Source organism: Somniosus microcephalus, chromosome 14, assembly GCF_052327205.1.
Source record: "Somniosus microcephalus isolate GS21.2 chromosome 14, FLI_Smic_1.0, whole genome shotgun sequence".
In the NCBI taxonomy this organism is placed as follows: Eukaryota; Metazoa; Chordata; class Chondrichthyes; order Squaliformes; family Somniosidae; genus Somniosus; species Somniosus microcephalus.
This window is the reverse complement of record NC_141000.1, coordinates 24,295,851-24,322,263: the sequence shown is the minus strand read 5'-3', so window position 1 is coordinate 24,322,263 and position 26,413 is coordinate 24,295,851. Positions and strand designations below refer to the sequence as shown.

Genomic DNA, 26,413 nt, shown 5'->3' with positions numbered 1-26,413 from the left:
GCGCGCGTTACCTCCAAAGAAAGCTTACGCTTCCGAGACGGTTTTAAGCGTATTTACTTTTCGGTCGGACGAAAATTGTTCGCGCCTTATGCAAAAAACCTTCAAAATTAAACTCATTATCTGCTAGCATTGATTGACTGACGTCAAGGTTCCACCAATCCTGTTCCGTCACGATTGACCAATCCTACAGTACGGTCCCCTGATGGTTGGCCAATCGGTGTGTGTGTGGGCGGGACTATTCGTTTTCATCTCGGGGATGTGGCAGCCATTGTTTCACTACCAGCTCTGTTCAGCTTCCAGCTCAAATGACTTCAGCTTCCAGCTAAAATTACTTTGAAAGTTAGTATCTCTTTTAAAAATAACATAAGATTTACCAAAAACGTTTTATAAGTACTTTCACTTTCATTTTTCAAGCTTTTAAAAGGTAGACAGACAGGGACACAGACAGGGCCCTAAAGCCTGGCACTCGATTTAAAATGTTGCCCAGCACCAGATTCACAAAGGGACACAGACAGGGCCCCAAAGCCTGGCACTCGATTTAAACCGCCTGCCCCAAAACAGCCCTGGCAACGCCGGGCTCTCCAGCTAGTATCTTTATGTAAGGGACAACCGGTGGTACCGCCACAGGACAACAATGGCCTTATAAATAATAACCAGAATTGTAAGGTCTCTCTCATTCTATCGAAAGACTCTTAATACTTCACTCCAATAACTTGTCGTGACTCCATAATTTATATTTTTTCCTTTTTATTTCAATAGTCATTCAAAAAAATAAGCTACTGCTGAAGAAGCTTTCTGCATGAACTGAACCAGGTGTTGAAAGGGCAAGACAAATAGGCATATATCGCCATTCCTTATTTCCTCGCTGGGTCAAAATCCTGGAACTCACTACCCAACAGCATTGTGGGAGTACCTTCACCACACAGTCTGCAACGGTTCAAGGCGGCGGCCCATCACCACCTTCGAGGGCAACTAGGTTTTGCAATAAATGCCAGCCTTGCCAGCGATGCCAATATCTCAAGAATCAATTCAAAAAATCATGACCTGAGCCAGGGATGAAAGGGCAAGACAAATCATGATCTGATTCAGATGTGTCTCACAGAGATTACTTTTTTTAATGTAGTCAGACTAAATAAAAATAGAAATCTTGTGATACCATTTCCATTGGAACAAAAGCAACTCTCCACACTGTAATAAAGTGCAAAACTGCTCTTTCATTTTAAGTCAATAAATTACTCAAGCATATGTGCATTAAGAGGAAGTGGGTTAGGGAAGTACAAATCCCACTATTCTCAAGTAGAATCACTCTGGTTGACAAATCGGGTCTCCTTAATACAGACTTGTAGAGTGCTCAATGAGTGTGGTTTCAGATCTTTATGTATTAGCTGATACGTAGTAAAGTACAATGAGCTGGTGTTTCGGAGCTTTCCATGTTGGCACTCATCATCAGAGCAGTCCCTGGTGTGGCTCGTCACACTAAATGGTTGGCAGACTGTTTTACTCCCTTGACCCATCAGGGAGTCCTAGCAACAAACATGTCAACACTTAACAGCTGAAGCACAGGTTCACTCCTTCAATAATTTGTCTCATTTAACGTTTGTCAAGGACTGCACCCAAGAGTTGCATTTTCTTTATTCTTAAAGGCACGCAAAACACTTTGGTCACTCAAGCGTGCTCACCTCATTCAGAATACTGCAACCTGCACTATGTCACCCTCTCCCATCACTCCAATCCTTACTGATCTGCACTGCCTCCCCATGTTCCAAGATATTTGACTTCAAGATCCTTGTGCTCACTTTTAAATCCCTCCCATGCCCTCACCCCACCCTACCTCAAGTGTTCTCTTTTAGCGATGCATCCTTACATGGACCCTCCACTCCACCGACACCGAGTTACTCTTTCTGCTCCATTATTGGTGGCTGATCTTTCAGCTACTACATCCCTGCCTTCTAGAACTCTCACCACATTACCTCCTCCTTCACTGCTTTGGAAAAAGTTTCTTAAAAACCCTGCTCTTTGACCATTTGTTCACCTCAAAATCTTTCTGTTGCCCCTTTCTCTGCCCTGCACAATGTCCAGTTTCTTCTGCATCCTATAAAGCCCTCTGTACGAGAGGACCACTATGGATATGATTGTTGGGTTTCTCTGGTGCTGGGAGCTTCCCCTGACAATATTCTTTCTTGTTTTATAGCACCAGATACCGACAGAGCACGAGGCCTTGACGGCTATACATTCCCCCCCCCACCCCGCCCCTAATTTTTTACTGTCTAGGGCATTCACCATCACTGTTGAAAAACTATAAAATCAAAGGGCATTTCTTTTCTTAGGACAGAGCATACAAAAAGCCTTTGCCCTTCAAATTTATTTTAAATCTGATGTGTGTAACAGAGCCAGTACACTATTTATAAATTCACGTTTCTTGGGACGAGTTATTAATTTGAGTAACTATTCAAATCAGGACTCATTAGCAAAGGCTCATTTAAAGGACTTGTATCATCAGGACTTCCTGATTCAGAAAAGACTTGCAAAGCTGATGACGTTACATCACTGACCCTGTTGCAACCAGAGCACTTAGTTTGATATCATCACACATGGCAATGTAAAATTTCCTTTGACAATTTCAAAAGTGCAATATTTATGAGGTTTCCCCATGTGTTCTCTCCCTGCCCCTTGAAGTCTTTGTTTGCATAGAGCTATTTCAAATTAAAGTGTAAAATGAGAAAATCCAACTCCTAGCTAAAAAATCCAGTATGAATAGAATGGGAGGTTGTACCATAAGATCACAGAGAAACTCAAGAAGGACCAACATGGTCTGACTGTGGATTAACTCTTGCCTCCTCCTTGGAACTGCTATCCAGTGCTTTGCAGATAGACTCCATCCAGAGTGCAAACTCACAATATTTCTGCTGCAGTGTGCTACTGAGTCATGGATCGCACGGATTTTAAAATTCTCATTCTTGCTTTTAAATCCCTCCCTGGCCTCGCCCCTCCCTATCTCTGTAACCTCCTCCAGCCCTACAGCCTTTCGAGATCTCTGCGCTCCTCCAATTCTGGCCTCTTGTGCATCACTGATTTTCTTAACTCCACCATTAGCAGCCGTGCCTTCAGCTGCCTAGGCCGTAGTTAAATTTAAGTTCAATCAAGCCCATTGTTTAACCCATATAGCAGAAACTAACTGCAGAAACTAGAGATGTTTACTTTTACATCGCTGCCTCAGATAAGGTTGGCTTTTTATTCTGAAATGGCGATGTTTACAAAGACTTCGGTTTTCAAGCATTGAACCCTCTGTTTCCAGGAGACTTTTTAAATTTCGGAGTAACTTCTCATGTATTGGTTGCTCACCTTTGTCCTTGTTCTTTTCCTTTCCCAGTGAGTCCAATTTCCGTCTCAGTGATTTCTTCCGTTTTTGTCCATCTGTAAAGAAAAAAGTAACAAAATGAAAGATTTGTTTATTGAAACAATGATTGCGATAAGTGTACAGGAAATTTAAGGCTAAACTCCAGAAAATATTCAAGTCTTGCATGATACAAGATACAAAACAAAACATTGTAAGTTAAGAAAAAATTTACTTAAGATCTGTGCAATGTTTGAGTCTTTTCTTCCTTCCTTCCTCTAGATTTTTTGGCTTCCATATTTTAAGATTAATTCGCATAGGTACTGTATGACCTCAAGAATATGTTCACTAGCCTCGATACCCATGCAAGTTATTGTACTGTGGCCAGGATAATGTAACAGGGGTATCATTCTGCTAATTTCGGCAGAGACATCCACTCCCTCCACCACTGGCGCATTGTAGCTGCAGTGTGTACAATCTACAGGATACACTGCAGCAACTCGCCATGGTTTCTTCAACAGCAGCTCCCAAACCTGCGAACTCTACCACCTTGAAGCAGCAGGTGCATGGGAGCACAATCACCTCCAAGTTGCACATCATCCCAACCTGGACATATATCATCGTTCCTTCATTGTTGTTGGGTCAAAATCCTGGCACTCCCTCCCTAACAGCATTGAGAGAGTACCTTCACCACACGGACTGCAGTGGTTTAAGGCAGCGGCTCACCACCACCTTCTGAAGGGCAATTAGGGATGGGCAATAAATGCCATCCTTGCCAGTGACGCCCACATCCCAAGAGCAAATAAAATCAATGATTTGAGCTACTGGAATTATCCTGTACTGTTACAGGATTTTCTCCAGTCCATGAAGAGCATCACAACATCATAACATCAAGACCCTATTTCAGGCTTTGACAATCAAGGAAATGTATTTAATAACAGATAAACAAGTGAAGAGACACAGTAATATACCACATATTTACAGTAGAACTACTATCCAACTCCTGGAGAAGAAAACTTTTCACAATATCTATGCTCAATTTCTATTATTTTAAATTAACATTTTATACAGTGATTCTTTTCTTCTTCTATTGTCTCACTACTGTGGGAATCACACTGGTCCAACCTCGCTCTGAAAGGGGCCAACCTCGCTCTGAAAGGGGCCAACCTCGCTCTGAAAGGGGCCAACCTCGCTCTGAAAGGGGCCAACACAATTCTCTCTGATTTGACCAACTCAACTTACTTAAATATCCCTGAAATTAGCAGCTGGGATTTCCTGGCTTTAGATTAGCGGACTATTCAATTTAAAAAGGAGCGGTCTGTTAAACACGCAAGTGAACTAATCACACATTATTATATTTTTGAATTATGTGGCTCACTTCCTCTCTCAAGCCTGTAACTTTGGGAAAACCAAACATACCTCAATATTTGTATTAATTTAGGCTGGGGACACAGAAATTAGCTGCAGCTGGCTTTAAAACTCTTAATGCATTGTGACTGGATTTAAACGGTTAAGGCACCAAAACCAAAACGAGGCACGAATACTTAATTTGTGCTGCAGTTTGCCTCAAGGTTGTGATTCCAAAAATAATTTTTTCGGAGAAGCCGCCGAACACCTGGAGTCTCTTCGCCGGGAGCAAGCGGAAGCCAAGCGCAGGCAGCGCAAGGAGCGCACGTCAACCCAAGCACCCCACCCACCCGCCCCTTCAACCACCGTCTGCCCCACCTGTGACAGAGACTGTAGGTCCCGCATTGGGCTCACCAGTCACCTGAGAATTCATTTTTAATGTGGAAGCAAGTCATCCTCGGTTCCGAGGGACTGTCTAAGAAGAAGAAGAAGAATTTTATCACTCCAATTTCTAAATTTGCGGGTGACACCAAATGAGGGGGGGGGGGGGCAGTCAATACTGAGGAGGACTGCAACAAATTACAGGAGGACATTAATAAACTTGCAGAATGGGCATATAATTGGCAAATGAAGTTCAACACAGATAAATGTGAGGTATTACATTTTGGTAGGAAGAATAGGGAGGTCACTTATCACTTGGAGGGTGCGAGTCTGGGTGGGGTAGAGGAACAAAGGGATCTCGGAGTACAAATCACTAAAAGTTGCAACACAGGTTAGCAAGGCCATAAAAAGAATGCAAACCAAGCACTAAGGTTTATTTCTAGAGGGACAGAATTGAAAAGCAGGTAAGTTATGCTAAACCTGTATTGATCCTTGGTTCGACCACACATACAGGTTCTGGTCGCCGTATTATAAAAAGGATATAGAGGCACTGGAGAGGGTGCAGAGAAGATTTACAAGGATGATACCAGAAATGCGAGGGTATACATATCAGGAAAGGATGAACAGGCTGGGTCTCTTTTCTCTTGAAAAAAATTGGCTGAGGGGTGACCTAATAGAGGTCTTTAAAATTATGAAAGGTTTTGATAGAGTGGATAAAGAGAGAATGTTTCCACTTGTGGGGAAGAGAATAACTAGAGGCCATCAATATAAGATAGTCACCAAGAAATCCAATAGGGAATTCAGAAGAAACTTCTTTACCCAGAGTGGTGAGAATGTGGAACTCGCTACCACAGGGAGTGGTTGAAGCGAATAGTATGGATGCATTTAAGGGGAGGCTAGACAAACATATGAGGGAGAAGGGAATAGAGGGTTATGCGGATAGATTTAGATGAGGAAAGGCGGGGAGGCCAGAGTGGAGCATAAACGTTGGCATGGACTGGTTGGGCTGAATGGCCTGTTTCTGTGCCGTATGTCCTATGTAATCCACCAAGCACAAGTGTTTTAATCCAGCATGTTATCAATCAATTGTATCCACTTCTGTAATCTTTTCATTATTTATAATAGATACAATGGCCCAGAAATTCGCGTCGGGGGCTTCCCGCGGGTGCAAGCCCCTGACCTGCAATTACCTTGTGCGCCAGCCATTGAGCTGTGGGCCCGCGTGGAATTCCAATCTGGGGCCTGGTCCAGCTGCCGGCGCGCAGTGCTTGCGTATCCCAGGGGCGCAGTTAGTTCGATGTGTCCCCTGGGATCACGTGGGCCATGGGGAGCCAATCGGAGCAGGGAATGCTCCATTCATAAGTCTGACAGGGAGTGCTGTCAAACTTAGAAATCCTACGGGCCCCTTCCTCTTACAAAACATCACCAAATCTTCAAATATTTTTTTTTTTAAATCACATTTTTTAAATAAACTATAAATTACATGAAATAACTATTTTAAACAATAATTTAAATTTTTGAAAAAAATAATTTTATTTTCTAACGGGGCTAAAAATAAACTTACCTTGCTTTAAAGTATTTAAAAATAATAAACCTGTGGAAAAAATGTTTTAATTTGAATTAATTCACCACTTACCTTGTAAAAAGCAGGCCTTACGCCTGCTTTTTACATTTCTAAATTCTGCAGACTTACCTTCCTGGGAAAACCTGTAAAAAAAAAATGAAGTTCGATGTGCACGCGCAGTCTCCCCCGCGCACGCGTTCGACCTCTGAACCCCTGCTTTCAGGGGAACGGAAGTGCCGGTTTCCCGCGCATGCGTAGTGCATGCAGGAAACCGACACTTCCATTGGGCCTACGGGTGAGTACCCCGTGCGTACTCACCCGTGGAGACCCGAATTTCTGGGCCATTCTCTCCCATGATGTATAGATGTCAAGGACTTGGAGAGGGTGCAGATGTGATTTGCCAGAATGGCACCAGGGATGAGGGACTTGAGTTATGTGGGGAAACTAGAGAAGCTGGGATTGTTCTCCTAGAGCAGAGAAGGTTAAGTGGAGATAGAGGTGTTCAAAATCATGAAGGGTTTTGACAGAGTAAATAAGGAGAAAACCTTTCCACTGTCAGGAGGGTCAGAAACCAGAGGGCAAAGATTTAAGGTAATTGGCAAAAGAATTGGGGGGGGTAGATGAGGAGAAATTATTTTACACAGCGAGTTAAGATGATCTGGAATGCACTGCCTGAATGCGTGCTAAGAAGCAGATTCAATAGCATCTTTCCAAAGGGAATTGGGTATATACTTGAAAAGGAAAAATGCACATAGTTATGGGAAAGAGCAGAGGAGTGGGATTAATTGCACAGCTCTTTCAAACAGCCAGCACGGACGCAATGGGCTGAATGGCCTCCTTCTGTGCTGTATAATTCTATGATTCTTTGATCTTGACTTCAGAAGGGCCTGAACTGCACATGCCGTTAAAATTCCTTTGAAGCCTCGGGAAGATAAACAGGTCACTGCTCAGCTCTCAAAAACTCCCCACTTCCTGAAGGTTCCCAGCCAACGGTTCCCTTAAAATATTTGCTGTACTAACTAACAAAGCAAGGGAGAGCAAAATCCTGGCAGCTACAGCCATTGGTTTTCATTTTTTCATCTTTACCGATAGCTTTTATCCAACTCATTTAAATCACAACAGCCAAAAACACCGTGGGCTGTATTTTCCGATCGGAGGCTTCCCGCGTGTGGGAAAAATCTACGCCCTTACCCGAGGGCTCCTGGGACGCACACACTTCCGATCCTGGGCCTCTCGAACTCCAATGCGGTTTGCAAGTGCCCTGGGGTCACGTGGGCCATGGGGAGCCAATCAAAGAAGGGAATCTCCCTTCATACACTTGACAGGAAGACCTGTCAAATAAATGAATGGAGATCCCCCCAAAAACATAGTAAAACTTTAAATATTTTTTTTTTTTTTTTTAAACGTCACATTTTTAAAATGACTTGAAATTACAATAAATAAATAATTAAAGTTTTTTATGGGGCTAAAATAAACTTACCTTTTTTAAAAAGTATTTTTAAATGATACATCACTGAAAATTTTTTTTTAAACTTTTTTTCAACTCTTATCCTGCATAAGAATTGTAAGTGTTTTCTGCGGGCAGAGGGTCTCCAAAAAGTGGAACTATCCGCCCGCAGAGGCCCTTCTTCAGTGCAGCCGAAGGATCTGTCAAGAGGATTCTTGACAGATCGGAAATGCCGGTTTTCAGCGCATGTGCTGTGCATGCCTGAAACCGGCATTTCCGATGTCCCTACGGGTGGGTACACAGCGCGTACAATACCCGTAGGCATCGGAATATCTGGGCCCTAGAGTTTTATCCAATGCTTCCAATCTACTTTCAATTACATCATTTATTGCCCATCCCTAGTTGCCCTGAACTGACTGACTTTCTAGGCCACTTCAGAGGGTAGTTAAGACTATGTTGGTGTGAGGCTGAAGTCACTTTTTTTTTTTAATCCGTTCACAGGATGTGGGCCTTGCTGGCAAGGCCAGCATTTACTGCCCATCCCCAGTTGCCCTTGAGAATGTGGTGGTGAGCCACCTTCTTGAACCGCTGCAGTCTATGTGGTGAAGGTACTCCCACAGTGCAGTATACTTTCACTGTAGCGGCTTTCTGAAATGGCCTAGCAAGCCGCTACAGTGAAAGTATACTGCACTGTGGGAGTACCTTCACCACATAGACTGCAGCGGTTCAAGAAGGTGGCTCACCACCACATTCTCAAGGGCAACATCCTGCAAGGCCCACATCCTGTGGGTCTGGAGTCACATATAGGCCAGACCGGGTTAAGGACGGCAGATTTCCTTCCCTAAAGGACATTAGTGAACCCGATGGGTTTTTAGGGCAATGCGATAGTTTCATGGTTACCATTACTGATACTAGTTTTTTATTCCAGATTTATTTAATTAACTGAATTTAAATTCCCTAGCTGCCGTGGTGGGATTTGAACTCACGTCTCTGGATTTTTAGTCCAGGCCTCTGGATTACTAGTCCAATAACATAACCACTATGCTACCGTACCCCAGTCTAGATTGGGCAAGAACTGCAGGTTTCCTTCCCTCAATTAGACAGCTCCATGGTCACTTTTTACTTCCAGAATTTTTTTACTTAAAGAAAGTGATGTAACAGCAACTAACTATTTGTTGTATATCCAGTACAGTAGAACATGGTTCATGCTTGGTGATTCTCCATAGTTGAGGAAAAGAGCAAGGCAAGAGCAGTGTTTCCAATAGGATAGTGCAATTTTTTATTTTTTTTCCCCACACAGTGACCATTACCTCAGACTATTCTCACATACTACACAACAGGGAGTAAACTAGGAGCAGATTTCACCCACTTATCCCCACTGGCCAGGGAATGGTTGGGAGTTAAACTGGGTGAGGAAAATTTGAAGGAAAAAATAATGCAAATTTGAATTTCTGATTCAACGGCCCGGGATCTGCTGTGGGTAATAACAGCGAACGAACAGCGTTCAATGTCATTACCCCTTTGAAATTGACTGCAACTTCAGGATTTAGCACATGCACATCCTAACGTGGAAATCCTGAAGTTGCGGTCAGTCATTCACTGCCCTCCCCGCCATAGCCGGCAATCAGTGTAATCAGGGAAATCAGCGAAATGGACAAAAACTTGGGTTTTTCTGCAGTAACATCACGGTTAAATACCCCATTAAAAGTTATGCCTTGTTGGATTAGGAAACTGGGGTTTTAAACAGTGTATTGACTGCTAAACAAACGTTATGGCCCTGAAAAACTAATTTTCATTCTGTGGATTGTAACCGTTCTCCATAAATGATTAAAATTACAATTTTTAAGAAACTTTAAAAAGAAATTATATATATTTTTAAGTTTGTTCATATTTATTTCAGGTTTACCTTTTCCCCCATGCAAGAGCCCCAATTTGTTTTACTCTCAATAACATTTTTTTAAAAAGTCAGAATAAAAAGGAGCTTCTTCACTTCCTGGATCCCTTTCTGAGAATTCTGCATTGTGATTGGCTGCTTAGACAGCTTGTAGACGAGACAAAGCTCGCGCTATGGAATTCCCCAGTACACTGCATGTCGAAAAAGCCAAACTTCTCACCGGAGAGATCGCGAGATCTTTGTGGGCAGCGCCGAACACCTTTGCTTCGCCGCTGATGACAAATTACGAGCCAACAAGTTTTGCTGTTCATAGAATCATAGATGTGTCTGCACCGGCCGAGAAAGAGCTATTCAGCCTAATCCCACTTTCCAGCTCTTGGTCTGTAGCCTTGTAGTTTACGGCACTTCAAGTGCATTCCCAGTACTTTTTAAATGCAATGAGCGTTACTGCCCCTGCCACACTTTCAGGCAGCGAGTTCCAGACCCCCACCACCCTCTGGGTGAAAAGATTTCTCCTCAACTCTCCTCTAATCCTACCAATTACTTTAAATCTGTGCCCCCTGGTTATTGACCTCTCTGCTAAGGGAAATAGGTCCTTCCTATCCACTCCATCTCGGCCCCTCATATTTTTATACACCTCAATTAAATCTCCCCTCAGTCTCCTCTGTTCCAAAGAAAATAGCCCCAGCCTATCCAATCTTTCCTCATAGTTAAAGTTCTCCAGTCCTGGCAACATCTTCGTAAACCTCCCCTGTACCCTCTCTAGTGCAATCACATCTTTCCTGTAATGTGGTGACCAGAACCGTACGTAGCACTCTCGCTGTGGCCTAGTGTTTTATACAGTTCTAGTATAACCTCCCTGTTCTTTTGTATTTCTTTTTAAATGGGAAAATGGGGAGGGCTCAAGATTGAGATAGCCGTGTACAGGTTGTGGGGGGAGCAGGTTGATGGGCTGAATGATTTTCCTGCTTCAAACTTTCTTGGTTAATAGCTTACATGAGAAAACAGGATAAACCGTTAATTCATGCAGCCTATTACTGCGCTCACTTAATGACAACCTCCACATATCTTCACTGAAGCAGGAACCCAATTAGAAGGGGCAAGATGGAGTCATGCTTAAACCAGCAGAAGTGAATCACTAACCTCTTACTGTATAGGTGCAGGACATACTTGTAAGCACACACTTGTGCATACTGTATCCAGAACTATACTAAAGAGTTTACACATACTATAAAAAAGTATGATGCGGTAAATATTACATTCCACATCAATGCAGCACAACTCAGTCCTGGAAAAAGTAGACAGAGTGCTTGTTACTTGGCAAGTGTTTATAACCCAGTACAATATGCTGAGGAAGAACAATACATTTGTCTTCCTCAAGAATATACACCCAGTAGATGTATATCATTGTGAGGATATCTTTCATCATGTCAATAGAGGAATGACTGGACTTTTAATTATCACTAATTAATCACTGCCATCTTTCGGAATGCAAGATTGCTGTCATGAGCAAGATACATTATGGTATTGGTCAAAAGGATTGCGACACTCCCATGAAATACTATATCACCCTTGTCAATTGGCATTAGGGAACGAACCAGCTGGAAGATAAATCTCTCCCAATATTAAACTAAAAATTGTTGTTGAGCTTTGTCTCATTATAGCACATGATGATTAATGTCAGCTCAGTGTCTACCAGCCAGATCGTTACAAAGAGTGCTTTTCAATGCCGTCAACACGGCTTTCACAACACGCGCACAGCATTAGTAAAAATAACTTTGCAAATTCTTGAAGCTGAAGGTTTTAAAGAAGCATTAGTGAACTGTAAGGCACATAAATTATGAATTATTTGATGGATTTTTTTTGAACAATCTGAAAAGTTGTCACATATGCACAGAGCAGATAATCCATTTATCCCTTCCAACAAAGTCAGACCTGAAAGGTCCCAAGTTCGATCCCTTGACTGTGGCAAGTTAGCTGGTCTCAACCAGACCAATTCTCAGGGTAGAAAGGGCAAAGGTGAAATAAATTAGCCAGGTTCCTGTTATCGATTACTATCAAGTGGCTTGTCAGAAAGTGTGCATGTAGGGACATCACATGACAATGGGCTCAGTCAGCTGTGGTATGCACTTTTTTCAAATAGGCTGCTGATACTCATTATCTAGACTGGCACACGAAGGATAACCGCCTCTGGGCAGGGTACCAGAGGACTGCTTTTGCCCATGGAATCAGGCGTCAGCACAAGGCAAAGTCTTTACGAGAGGAGTGAAGGGCTCTGGTCGCTAACTTGAACCTTCTGGAATGGAAAACTATTTGCTGATGAGTCATTTTTTGGTCAAGCTTAAGAATGCAAATCACTGCACTTGTGAAAAATTTACAATTCCCTGCTGAATTACTTTGGAAAGAAGCAGAGCATGTTGACAGAAACATCAGGATTGTATTTAGCTAGTACTGAATTAGCAGCATTTTAACAGAGGGTTGGGTTCTCTTTTAAATCACAGCAGGATGTAGCACTGATATGAACCTTCTGCCCGGATATGCATATGAACTAATTAACCCTTTCAACGGTACAGAAGAGTTACTCAATTATCAGTATTGTGAACCACTGTCCCAAATAGCGAGTCCTCAATCTTTGGCAATGGGAGGAACAGGCACACCCCAGTTGACTTTTTCGCAGGGAGAGGAGACAGTGAATTACTTTGGGCCATTCTTGTGTACCTCCTGCCGTGAGCTAAAGAGAAGAGATGGACGGGCATCTTGGGAGTGGGTTGCCTGCATACTCCCTTTGATTTGGTGCGGTGCAGACATGGGTAAAAAAGTGAAACATTCTTAAGTTCTATGCATTCCTCAAATTCTACACAACATTTAAATATTTACGGTTTTAGAGAAAAAAATCCTTGCGCAAGAGGGTATTACACTAGAGGAGAAAATGTGTATTCAGTAAACTGAAAAAAGGTCTTTAAACATTCTCAAACATCCCTTCCACAGAATGTGCTGGAAGTGCACAACAGGTCAGCCAGCATCTGCTGTAAGAAAATACTGGACAATGTGTCAAATAGAATTTTTCTTACGATTCTACTAGAAACTTGCTAGGTTGCCAGCATTTGTAACAGTGTTGCTTTTCATTATAATTTGGACTCATTTGTTTTCACCAGCAGATGGAAAATGTACATCACTTCAAATTGACAATTAAAAAAATTCTGGATCCAACCATTCACAAGAGCATACATAGAAAGAGTAGACTGTTTGGCCGGAATTCTGCCGGCGCTCAGCGGACGGGATGGGTGGCGGGACAGCTGTTAAATTAAAAATGATGGACAGCGAGTCAGAAACGTGCCATCAAAACGTGCACACTGGACTGACCTGACAGGCAGTGGCGGGGGAGGCAATTAAAATCATTACTGGCTTGTTTACAGCCACTTAACAATGCTTTTTTCAGCCAGCTTTTTGGATTTGACAGGTCGCCCACCGGTTTCCCGCTGTGCCTAGACCACGTCTGTGAAGCTGAGGCGGGAGGTCACTCACCTTTGATTCAGCTGATGAACTGAGATTCAAATGTCAAGTCAAAGCTCCCAGCTGATTGTGAAATATTTCCCTGAGCCACTAGCTTCTCTAAACTGCAATTCCACAACAGATTCTGAATGGTGCAAGTCTTTACACAAGTCTCCATGCAGTCTGACCTCATTACCTCTCCCGCCATTGACAGATCACTTCTGTCATCTCTACTTCACCTGCCATCTATTCCATCAGCATCAGTGCACTTCATACTCTCTCACCTTGGTCCTCAGAATCCCACCACAATCAGCCCGAACACCAGCATCACTAGGCACACCAGCATCATTAACAACACCAATCTTCTCCGCAATCAACTGATGCTACACAGGACAGAGGTCATCAGCACCCAACCACATTGCTGCCCAGGACACCAGGGATGGCCTCACCATGGCCAGATTTACTTCACTTGACGCTGTATACCCTGGCTGCCACATGATGCGCCAGGTTGGCACCACCCCACACCAACACCATATAGCATCCCTACAATGCCCAAGCCATTCCTTTCACATTCACCACCATTGCGGGAGGTACTGTTATGTCTCACCATTCAATGCAACTCACTAAGCCACTTCCAAAGGTGCACACAAATCTGTCCAAGAACGCAAAGTGTTGAAAATAAAGGTTTCAATGTTTGACACCACATTAACTGAAACTTTACATGAACATTGTATAAAACACCCAAATGCCTACCCTTGTGTGTTGTTAGTTGGTATGATTGCACTAGGATGAGGGTGAGTGTGAGGGGTGGCTAATGAGATGGGAAGTGATAATGTAGATAGAGAGAGAGGGATGGTTGGAGGGGTAAGGTAAGCTGGTGTGAGTAAGGATGTGCAGGAGTAAGTTAGGGAAGGCAGAGTGATGGGGCTGTGATGAGTGGCACAGCAGGATGAGGTTCAGTGTGGCTTTGCAGTAACATTTCGTGATCTAATGAGATCACTGAAAGGTTTGCGCCACTGCAGCCTGGTCCTCCTGACGACATCACTGCTTGTGCCCTCCTGTGCAATGTGCAACCAGGCTGTGTTGGTCTCCTGGGGAGGTCTCTTCCGCCTATTGGAAGGGAAGAGGACCTCCCTGCGTGCTGTGACTCCCTTCTTAAGCATTTGGAGGGAGTCATGGGAGCACCTCAGTGCAGTGCTTGTCAGTGTTCGCAGCACTTCAATACTGTAGAACACCGACAGCAGAAATGTCAAAATAAATTTGTGCATGGTCCCTTTAAGGAAACTGGCTGATGTGTCATCAAATGACGTCATCAGACCTGCTTCCTTCAACTGGCCGGGAAACTCACTGGGCATGCTTAACAAGCCTAATCAGGGGAAAATCATTTTGGACAGTGGGCTGGAGCCGGCAGCGAGGCCGGGACCCACCACTGACCCGCCGAGGTAGGGAAAATCGCAGCCTTTGTTTCATCGAGCCTGCTCTGCCATTTCCTTTTTAGCTGTGGCAACCCAATCTGCTTTTTAATCCCAAGTCCCTGCCTGTTCTTCATGTTCCTAAAAATCTTTACTTGCCAGGTACGTCTTGTCTTCGCGTCAGCAGGTTGCAGGTTCAAGCCCCACTCCTAATCCAGGCTGATACTCCCAGTGCAGTACTGAGGGAGTGTTGCACTGTCGGAGGTGCCGTCTTTGGAATGAGACTCTCAAGTGGACGTCAGCTGAGTTCTCCCCGGTGTCCTGATCCTACATTTATCCCTCAACCAACATCACTAAAAACAGATTATCTGGTCATTATCACAATGCGGTTTGTGGGAGCTTGCTGTGCGCAAATTGGCTGCCATGTTTCCTACACTACAACAGCGACTAGACTTAAAAAGTACTTCATTGGCTGTAAACTGCTTTGGGACACCCTTAGGTAGTCAAAGATACTTTATACAGTAAATGGAAGTTCGTTCTTTCATCTTTTTAAACACCTCATTGGATTCTACGTCTACAGCTCTCTGAATTAGTGCATTCCACATTCTCAGATCCCATTAATATCTCAGAGTCTATGAACATAAAAACTGCAGGGCCAGACAAATAAATATTCATATATCAATCACTCTGCACTGACTTAAAAGAAAGCTGGGTCTGACAGCAACAGTATAAACTCAGACTTTAGAAGAGTTGAGAAAAAAAAAATCAGGACTTGGCAAGGCCAAATATAGCTTATTGAAATTATCACAATAAACCAGAGAGTAAAAAATGAGGCTGTAACTAAGGAATTCTCTACCCAATCCACCAATACATAAACACAAGTAAATTCTTGCTCCAATCGCAGCTTCTGGACCTGATGAGCTGTACAGTTATGCTTGAGCCTCTGATTGCAAAGAAGATAGATTGCAGAGCATAATGCAACAAAGGCCTAGTAGAAGTTGCCATGAGAGTGCAAGAATCACATAGTAGAACATTCTGCTTTACTTTGATGTTCATGGTGACTGGGGGCAATTTTAGCTTACGGTGTTAATGCTGGTATCGGATTGGCGGCCTGCTGTATGCCTCTCCCGATTATCCTTTCCAGAATAGAATTATCAGCCTGGAATTTCCTCCGTGGGCGCACGCATATAAGGCTCCAACTTGGGGACGGGCCAGTTTTATGGGCAGAGTTGCATTGGGGTGGAGGGATCAATAGATGTCCATCAAAGATCGACGATTTTGAAGCATTTTGTATGTGTAACTCACTTACGCCCAAAATTCCGCAACATTTTAGGCCGCGTAATTGATTTGCGCCTCAGTTGCGTCTCTGAGCACAAATACGCAGGAAATGTACAGCCATCTAATGAAAATCGTTAATAAAATAAACCCCTGAAACATGAAAATACAAACAGGTTGGGTGAAATTACTGATGCTGGCAGTAAGGGGTCACTGATATTTGAGATGTCACTATTATTTCTTTGCTTACACAAGTCACCAGAAGCAGCGAGAGACAACTGCTGTCTCGGGATGAAACTGCTTGGTAGACTGGCTCGTAGGAGTCAACGATTTGATTCTAATCGAACACTGGAATAAATTTAATGTGCCCTGTTTATACTTGTATTTTATTGGTAAACAGGGCAATTGTTCCACATTCTCTTAATTAACAAGTCACAATCTATTTTCTCTTAGTCAATCTCATGCACACAGGATGTTAAGGTCAAGAGTAGCCGCCGGGTGAAATTAGAGGATCACTAGATTTTGGGTAAATCTTTTGTCTACCGAGGTCAGGTATCGTACGTGCTGATGCCCAGTAAACTTCTGCCTAAGCTACCTATTATATCCAAGGAGTCCTCTAATTGATGTGGTAATAACTAACTACTATTATTTCCAGACAGCTTTATTTTCCATGCAAGGACGTGCCACTGCTGTGTTTTACTGGCAAGAACCCACACCGCACCTCTCTCGAGGCTTGGTTTGATTTATACGGATTCTAAGAGCCTTAAACTTGTTTATTGTAGCAAATGCAAATTAGATTTTTGAATGCCTCCAATAGGAAGAGAACATATATGACAATTGTAAGATACCTAAAGAAGCAAAAATGCTAGCACAATGTTGGTGAGCCACAGCAGGTGTTGTATTGATTGTGATGTTTCTTTAATAATGCCATGATTGCTCCAACACAACAACCCTGGACAGCAGATAAATTATCTATTGTTCCAAGAAAGGAGGGAGAGAGAAAACCAGGATCTACAGGCCAGTTAGCCTGACATCAGTCATCGGGAAAATCCTGGAATCCATCATTAAGGAAGTGGCAAAAAGCATTTAGAAAATCATAATATGATTAGGCAGAGTTAGCATGGTTTTATGAAAGGGAAATCACGTTTAACTAATTTATTAAGAGTTTTTTGAGGATGTATCTAGCAGGGTAGATAAAGGGGAATGAGTGGATGTAGTATATTTGGATTTCCAAAGGCATTCGATAAGGTACCACATAAAAGGATGCTATGCAAGATAAGGGCTCATGGGGTTGGAGGTAATATAGTAGCATGGATAGAGTATTGGTTAACAGACAGAAAACAGAGAGCAGGGATAAACAGGTCATTTTATGGTTGGCAGGCTGTAACTACTGGGGTGCTACAAGGATCAGTCCTTGGGCCTCAGTTATTTACAATCTATATTAATTACTTAGATGAAGGGACAGAGTGCAGTACAATACAAAGCTAGGTGGGAAAGTAAGCTGTGAGGAGACACACTGGCTGGAATTTTGCCGGCGCTCAGCGGACGGGATGGGTGGTGGGACAGTTGTTAAATTTAAAATGATTGATAGTGCGTCGGGAACCCACTGTTAAAACACGCACACTGGACTATCCCAATGTATGGTTTGCCAGCGCTCAGCAGACCAGACAGGCAGCGGCGGGGGAAGCAATTAAAAATCATTGGTGGCTTGTTTACAGCCACTTAGCCATGTTTTTTTCCCAGCTTTTTGGATTTGATAGGTCGCCCACCGGTTTCCCGCTGTGACTAGACCTCGTCTGTGAAGCTGAGGTGGGAGGTCAGTGGCCATTGAATCAGCTGTTGAGTTGACAGCTTCAAATGTACAGTAAAAGCTCCCACCTTACAGATATATCGTCCCTCAGCCACAAATTCATCCTCACTGCATTTCCACAACAGATTCACCATGCTGCAAATCTTTAAACAAATCTCCATCCAGTCTGACCTCATTACCTCTCTCACCATTGAGACCGCTACTGTCATCTCTACTTCACCTGCCATCTATTCCATCAGCATGGGTGCCCTTTATACTCCCTCAGCATCCCACCACGATCAGCCCCAACACCAGCATCACCAACAATACCACCAACCTTCTCCGCAATCAACATTGCTGCCCGGGACGCCAGGGATGGCCTCACCCTGGGCAGATTTACTTCTCGACGCTGTACACCCTGGCTGCTGTAGAACATTGACAGCACAAATGCCAGAATAAGTTTGGCCATGGTCCCTTTAAGGAATCTGCTTGATGACGCATCATCAAATGATGTCACCAGACACACTTCCTCTAATTGGCCGGGAAACGCACTGGGCGGGCTTAACAAGCCCAATCAAGGGAAATTCATTTTAGAGACCGGGATGGAGCCAACAGCAGGGTTGGGACCCGCCACAGTAAGTAAAATCATGGACAAAGAGCCTGCAAAGGGATATATACAGGTTATAAGTGAGTGGGCAATAAAGTGGCAGATAGAGTATAATGTGGGGAAATATGAGGTTATTCACTTTGGTAGGAGGAATAGAAAAGCAGAATATTTTTTTAAATGGTGAGAAACTATTAAATCTCAGTGTTCAGAGAGATTTAGGTGTCCTTGCACAGGAAACAGAGAAAGTTAGCGTGCAGGTACCGCAAGCAATTCGGAAGGCACATGGCATGTTGGCCTTTATTGCAAGGGGGTTGGAGTATAAGAGTAAGGAAGCCTTGCTACAATTGTACAGGGCTTTGGTGAGACCGCACCTGGAGTACTGTGCACAGTTTTGTTCTCTTTATCTGAGAAAGGATATACATACTTTAGAGGCGGTGCAACGAAGGTTCACTAGATTGATTCCTGGGATGGGAGGGCTGTCCTATGATGAGAGATTGTGTAGAATGGGCCTATACTCTCTGGAGTTTAGAAGAATGAGAGGTGATCTCATTGAAACATACAAGATCCTGAGGGGGATTGATAGGGTAGATGCTGAGAGGTTGTTTCCCCTGGCTGGAGAGTCTAGAACTAGGGGGCATAGTCTCAGGATAAGGGGTTGGCCATTTAAGACTGAGATGTGGAGGAATTTCTTCACTCAGAGGATTGTGAATCTTTGGAATTCTCTACCCCAAAGGGCTATGGATGCAGAGCTGTTGAGTACAGGTATATTCAAGGCTGAGATAGATAGATTTTTGGACTCTAGGGGAATCAATGGATATGGAGATCAGGTGGGAAAGTGGAGTTGAGGTCGATGATCAGTCATGATCTTATTGAATGGTGGAGCAGGCTCGAGGGGCCGTATGACCGACTCCTGCTCCTAATTCTTATGTTCTTATGTTAAGGGGTAAAAAGGAAAGAAAAAAAGATATACATTTATACAGCGCCTTTGATGACCTCAGGATATCCCAAAGCACTTTACAGCCAATGAAGGACTTTGGAAATGTTGTAATGTAGGAAACGTGGCAGCCAATTTGTGCAAGGTCCCACAAACAGCAAGGGGTTAAAAGACCAGTTAATCTGTTTTAGTGATGTTGGCCGAGTGATAAATATTGGCCAGGACACCGGAGAGAGCACCCCTGCTCTTCTTCACAATAGTGCCATGGGATTTTTCCGTCCACCTGAGGTGTCAGACGGGGCTTCGGGTTAATGTTTCATCCAACAGTACAACGCAGCCATTATTGCACTGGTGTGTCGGCCTGGGTTTTGTGCGCAAGTATCTGGAGTGGGGTTTGAATTTACGATTTTCTGACTCGGAGTCGAGAATGCTACCACCAGAGCCAAAGCTGACACCTAATATATTGTTTATTGTTCTATGGAGTAATCAATTCTGTATGCAAAGAATCAACTACAAGGACTACGAAGGCAAATCAAACACGTCAACACCCTGAGGAAAAGAGAGAGAAAGTACTTAATCACAAGGAGAGCCGCAGACACAGAGCTTCTCGAAAACAAACCCGGGGGCACATATTGCTTTGGCTTTTACAACAAGCAGAAAATTTGATGTTCTGTACAGTAAGTAAAACATAATTTCAGCTGATTAATTCCAACTCCAAATCCAGTACTCTGTTCTTCAATGGTTATTCAGACAATTGGGATCACTCAGTCTATGCGGATGATACTGAACCCCGACAATTTACACCTCTTTACATAAGAATAGAAGAAATAGGAGCAGGAGTCGGCCATTTGGCCCCTCGAGCCTGCTCTGCCATTTAATAAGATCATGGCTGATCTTCTACCTCATCTCCACTTTCCTGCACTATTCCCATATCCCTTGATTCCCTTAATATTCAAAAATCTATCGATCTCTGTCTTGAATATACTCAACGACTGAGCATCCACAGCCCTCTGGGGTAGAGAATTCCAAAGATTCACGACCCTCTGAGTGAAGAAATTTCTCCTCATCTCAGTCCTAAATGGCCGACCCCTTATTCTGAGACTGTGACCCCTGGTTCTAGACTCCCCAGCTAGGGGAAACATCCTCCTTGCATCTACCCTGTCAAGCCCTGTAAGAATTTTGTATGTTTCAATGAGGTCACCTTTCATTCTTCTAAACTCTAGTGAATAAAGGCCGAGTCTACTCAATCTGTCCTCATAGGACAATCCCCCCATCTCAGGAACCAGTCTGGTGAACCTTTGTTGCACTCCCTCTATGGCAAGTATATCCTTCCTTTGGTAAGGAGACCAAAACTGTACACAATACTCCAGGTGTGGTCTCATCAGGGCCCTATATAATTGCAGTAAGACGTCTTTACTCTTATACTTGAATCCTCTTGTAATAAAGGCCAACATACCGTTTGCTTTCCTAATTGCTTCCTGTACCTGCATGTTAACTTTCAGTGATTCGTGTACAAGGACACCCAGGTCCCTCTGAACACCAAAATTTCCCAATCTCTCACCATTTAAAAAATTCTGCTTTTCTATTTTTCCTACCAAAGTGGATAACTTCACATTTCTCCACATTATATTCCATTTGCCATGTTCTTGCCCACTCAGTTAGCCTGTCTATAAACCCTTGAAGCCTCCTTGCATCCTCCTCACAACTTACATTCCCACCCAGCTTTGTATCATCAGCAAACTTGGATATATTACACTCGGTCCCCTCATCCAAATAATTGATGTAGATTGTGAATAGCTGAGGCCCAAGCACTGATCCTAACCCCACTAGTTACAGCCTGCCAACCCAAAAATGGCCTGTTTATTCCTACTCTCTGTTTTCTGTCTGTTACCCAATCCTCAATCCATGCTAGTATATTACCCCCAATCCCATGAGCCCTCATTTTGTTTAATAACCTCTTGTGTGGCACCTTATCGAATGCCTTCTGAAAATCCAAATACACCATATCCACTGGTTCGCCCGCATCTATTCTGCTAGTTATAACCTCCAAAAACTCCAACAGATTTATCAAACACAATTTCCCTTTCATAAATCCATGATGACTCTGCTCAATCCTATTACTATTTTCTAAGTGCCCTGTTACCACGTCCTTAATAATAGATTCTAGCATTTTCCCTACTACTGATGTCAGGCAACCTGGTCTGTAGTTCCCCGTTTTCTCGCTCCCTCCTTTCTTGAATAGTGGGGTTACATTTGCTACCTTCCAATCCGCGGAAACTGTTCTAGAATCTATGGAATTTTGGAAAATGACAACCAATGCATCCACTATCTCTATAGCCAACTCTTTCAGAACCCTAGGATGTAGGCCATCAGGTCCAGGGGATTTATTGGCTTTCAGTGCCATTAATTTCTCCACTATGACCTTTTTACTAATACTAATATCTTTCAGTTCCTCATTCTTGCTAGACCCCAAGTTGTTCACGATTTCCGGGAAGTTTTTTGCGTCTTCTTCCGTGAAGACAGACACAAAGTGGAGAATTTTGCCAGCACTCAGGGCAGGTTTGGAGGCGGGACATCCGGCAAAATCGCAAAGATTAACAGCGGGTCAGAAACCCGCCATCAACCCGCCTCTCATCAATCTTCCCAGGTGTCGGGTCCCCTATTTGCGCATGGACCCGACACCTCGCGGCGGGAAGATGATAATAGGCACTTAACTGCTTGTTAACAGGCAATTAAGAGACTTTTGGCAATTTTGACAGGTCTACTGCGGGCTTTCCGACGTCCGGACACCATGCCAGATAAGTGTGGTGTACTGTGGATCTACTGTAATGTTTGTGCATTGATGACAGCTGCAGAAGTGGTGTGAAGGATCCGATGGTAGTGGCGAGTTTCAGAGGTAAGAACATTTTGGGAAAATCATTTATAATGTATTTAGACTTTTCTGTAAGTGACCTTTGAATTGTTTGACTAGTCCCACCTCATTGGGAGAACCTCTCTCACTAGTGACAGATCGCTTCTGTAACCTCACCTGCAGCTGTCATCTGTTCTAGCCTAAGGAAGGAGTCACTGGAGAGCCTGGATGCAAAGGCCCACCTTTATACAGTAATTGTCAGTGTCTGCAGCACCTCAATGCTGTCAAACACTGCTGTCAAAAAAAATTGTGCGTGGCCCCTTTAAGAAAACCGGCAGATGACGCATCATCAACTGACGTCATTGAATTCTCTATCACAGAAGGCTGAGGAGGCCAAGTCACTGAATATATTTAAGAAGGAGATAGATAGATTTCTAGACACAGAAGGCGTCAAGTGGTATGGGGAGAGAGCAAGAATATGGTATTGAGATAGAGGATCAGCCATGATCATACTGAATGGCGGAGCTGGCTCGAAGGGCCTACTCCTGCTCCTATTTTTCTATATTTCTATGTCATCTGACACCAGCTTTCTCTTAATTGGCCGGCAAGCCCGCAGGGCAGGCTTAATAAGGCCAACTGACGCAAAATCGCGTCTATGCGTCGGATGTCGTTGGGAGCGGGATTGGAACCCGGAAGGCCGCTGTCCCGCCCCCAAGCCGCATCGAGAGGAAAAATCGCGGCCAAAGTATTTGTTTAATTTCTCTTGCCATTTCCTTATCCCCATTAAAATTTCTCCTGTCTCAGCCTGTAAGGGACCCACATTTACTTTCGCTAATCTTTTCCTTTTTACATACCTATAGAAGCTTTTACAGTCTGTTTTTATGTCTCTCGCTAGTTTACTCTCATATTCTATTTTCCCTTTCTTTACCAATTTCTTGGTCCTCCTTTGCTGAATTCAAAAATCTTCCCAACCCTCAGGCTTACTCCTCTTTTTGGCAGCATTAGAAGCCTCTTCCTTTGATCTAATACTATCTTTAACATAGAAACATAGAAGATAGGAGCAGGAGTAGGCCATTCGGCCCATCGAGCCTGTTCTGCCATTTAATGAGATCATGGCTGATCATCAAAATTCAGTACCCTGTCCCTGCTTTCTCCCCATATCCCTTGATCCCTTTAGCCTTAAGAAATATATCTAACTCCTTCTTGAATATATTTAATGAATTGGCCTCAACTGCCTTGTGTGGTAGAGAATTCCACAGGTTCACCACTCTCTGGGTGAAGAAATTCCTCCTCATCTCTGTCCTAAATGGCTTACCCCTTATCCTTAGACTGTGACCCCTGGTTCTGGACTCCCCTGCCATTGGGAACATCCTTCCTGCATCTAGTCTGTCTAGTCCTGTTAGAATTTTATAAGTTTCAATGAGGTCCCCTCTCATTCTTCTAAACTCTAGTGAATATAAGCCTAATCGACCCAATCTCTCTTCATACGTCATTCCTGCCATCCCAGGTATCAGTCTGGTGAATCTTCGCTGCACTCCCTCCATGGCAAGAACATCCTTCCTCAGATAAGGCGACTAAAACTGCACACAATACTCAAGGTGTGGTCTCACCAAGGCCCTGTACAACTGCAGCAAGACATTCTTGCTCCTATACTCGAATCCTCCCGCTATGAAGGCCAACATACCATTTGCCTTCTTAACCACCTGCTGCACCTGCATGCTTACCTTCAGCGACTGGTGCACAAGGACACCCACGTCTCGTTGCACTTCCCCTTTTCCCAATCTATTGCCGTTCAGATAATAATCTGCCTTCCTGTTTTTGCCACCGAAGTGGATAACCTCGCATTTATCCACATTATACTGCATCTGCCATGCATCTGCCCAATCACCCAACCTGTCCAAATCATACTGGAGTTTCTCTGCATCCTCCTCACAGCACACATGCCGACCTAGCTTTGTGTCGTCTGCAAACTTGGAGATATTACATCTAGTTCCCTCGTCTAGATCATTAATATATATTGTGAATAGCTGGGGTCCTAGCACCGATCGCTGCGGTACCCCACTAGTCACTGCCTGCCACTCGGAAAAAGACCCGTTTATTCCAACTCTGCTTCCTGTCTGCCAACCAGTTCTCTATCCAAGTCAGCACCTTACCCCTAATCCCATGTGCTTTAACTTTACCCGCTAATCTCTTATAACTTCCCTTGTTAGCCACGGTTGGACTGCTTTTCATGTGGGGTTTTTGTTCCTTAAAGGAATGTATCATTGTTGTAAATTATGTATTCATTCTTTAAATGCTAGCCATTGTTCGTCCACTGTCATACCTTTTAGCGTAGTTTCCCAATCTACCTTAGCCAACTCGCCCCTCATACCTTTGCTTTGTTTAGATTTAAGACCCTAGTTTCGGATTTAACCAAGTCACTTTCAAACTCAATATAAAATTGCATCATATTACATTATGGATGTTCAGTAGAAGCGGTTACACTAATTATGCCAGTTCCTGTGGTGTCGAATCCACCCAGTTTACAATGCGGGGAAGTGTGGGGATTGGGGGGGGGGGGGAATTCAGCAACACACTGATAACTACATACTCGCAGTTACTGCAATGTTGCGGTATGTGGAGAATAGAATCTCTAAAGGACTTGAATGTGGGAACCGTTGTGTTGGTCTGTACAGGGGCGGGGCGGGGCAGGCGGAGGGGTCAGACACCCACAGCCAGGATCGAAACAACAGGCCCGACACGAAAGCTGGAAACATTCAGCGAGTCAGGCGCAACATCTGTGCAGAGAAGTGACATTTCAGGCTTTGCCCTTTGTCAGACCAGGGCCTGCCCATTGCGAATGCCACTGGCCTCAGGGGTAGCTGCCAGTGGGTGAAGGGGGAAACTCAGTTGTGCAGACTGGGCTCCCAAGATGCTGAGTGTCAGTGCAAAACACTGAGAATGTACACAGATTGATTACAGCCAATTCAAAATACTAGCCTAAAAGAAAATCACTTTAACCAGATTTTCAACAACAACTTTGGGACGTCCATTTATATAGCACCACTAACTTAGTAAAACGTCCCAAGGCGCTGAACAGGAGTGTTGTCGGACACAATTTGACACCGAGCCACATAAGGAGATTTTAGGACAGGCGACCAATAGCTTAGTCAAAGATTGGCAGAGGAAACGCTTCAAGGGCACCCTCAAAGCCTCCTTGAAAAAGTGCAACATCCCCACCGACATCTGGGAATCCCTGGCCCAAGACCGCACAAAGTGGAGGAGAAGCATCCAGGAAGGCGCCGAACACCTCGAGTCTCTTCGCCGGGAGCAAGCGGAAGCCCAAGCGCAGGCAGCGCAAGGAGCACACGTCAATCCAAGCACCCCACCCACCCGCCCCTTCAAACACCGTCTGCCCCACCTGTGACAGAGACTGCAGGTCCCACATTGGACTCAGTCACCCGAGAACTCATTTTTAATGTGGAAGCAAGTCATCCTCGATTCCGAGGGACTACCTAAGAAGAGAAGAAGAGTCAAAGAGGTAGTTTTTCTTTTTAAAGAAGTGTCTTAAGGAGGAGAGGTAGAAATACGGAGAGGTTTAGGGTGGGAATTCCAGAGCTTAGGGCCTAGATGGTGGCTGGCATGGACGCCAATGGTAGAGCAAAGGAAATCGGAGATGCACAAGAGGCCAGAATAGGAGGAACAGAGATCTCGAAGGGTTGTAGGGCTGGAGAGGGTGACTTCCTCACAAAGCCCGGGCACTGGGGAAATTGGAATCTGTTCTATCCTAAGATGCATCAACCATTTGTCGTATGTACTGCACTCTAGAACATGGACTTCCAAGCTCAGTTTGAGAGGAGCAGTGCAGGTTATTCTAATGGACTACTCTTGAGCAGCAATATTGTCAGAACAGAATTCAATTTGCTGCCAACTTTTCCTCCGGATAGTTGTGAAATTTTTAATAAAAAAGAGACTTCTGAAAGAAAATAGAAAGTGCTGGAAATACTGAGCAGGTCAGGCAGCATCTGTGGAAAATACAGAAGTTTCTCTGTTGAGTATTTCCGTCTCTTTCTGTTTTTGCTTTCAGATTTCCAGCATTTGCAGTAT

The 26,413-nt window shown here is 43.9% G+C and overlaps 1 protein-coding gene across 5 annotated transcripts in view; it reads right to left on the bottom strand.

Annotated features, from left to right (window-relative positions):
* LOC147107380 (rho GTPase-activating protein 6-like) overlaps positions 1 to 26,413 on the bottom strand; it is a 184,726-nt gene that overhangs the window by 99,326 nt on the left and 58,987 nt on the right. For all 5 annotated transcript variants that reach the window (XM_086006363.1, XM_086006360.1, XM_086006362.1 and 2 more), the window contains one exon: positions 3,343 to 3,414. In XM_086006363.1, coding sequence (XP_085862489.1) covers positions 3,343 to 3,414 — 72 coding nt within the window. The remainder of the gene's footprint in view (positions 1 to 3,342; positions 3,415 to 26,413) is intronic.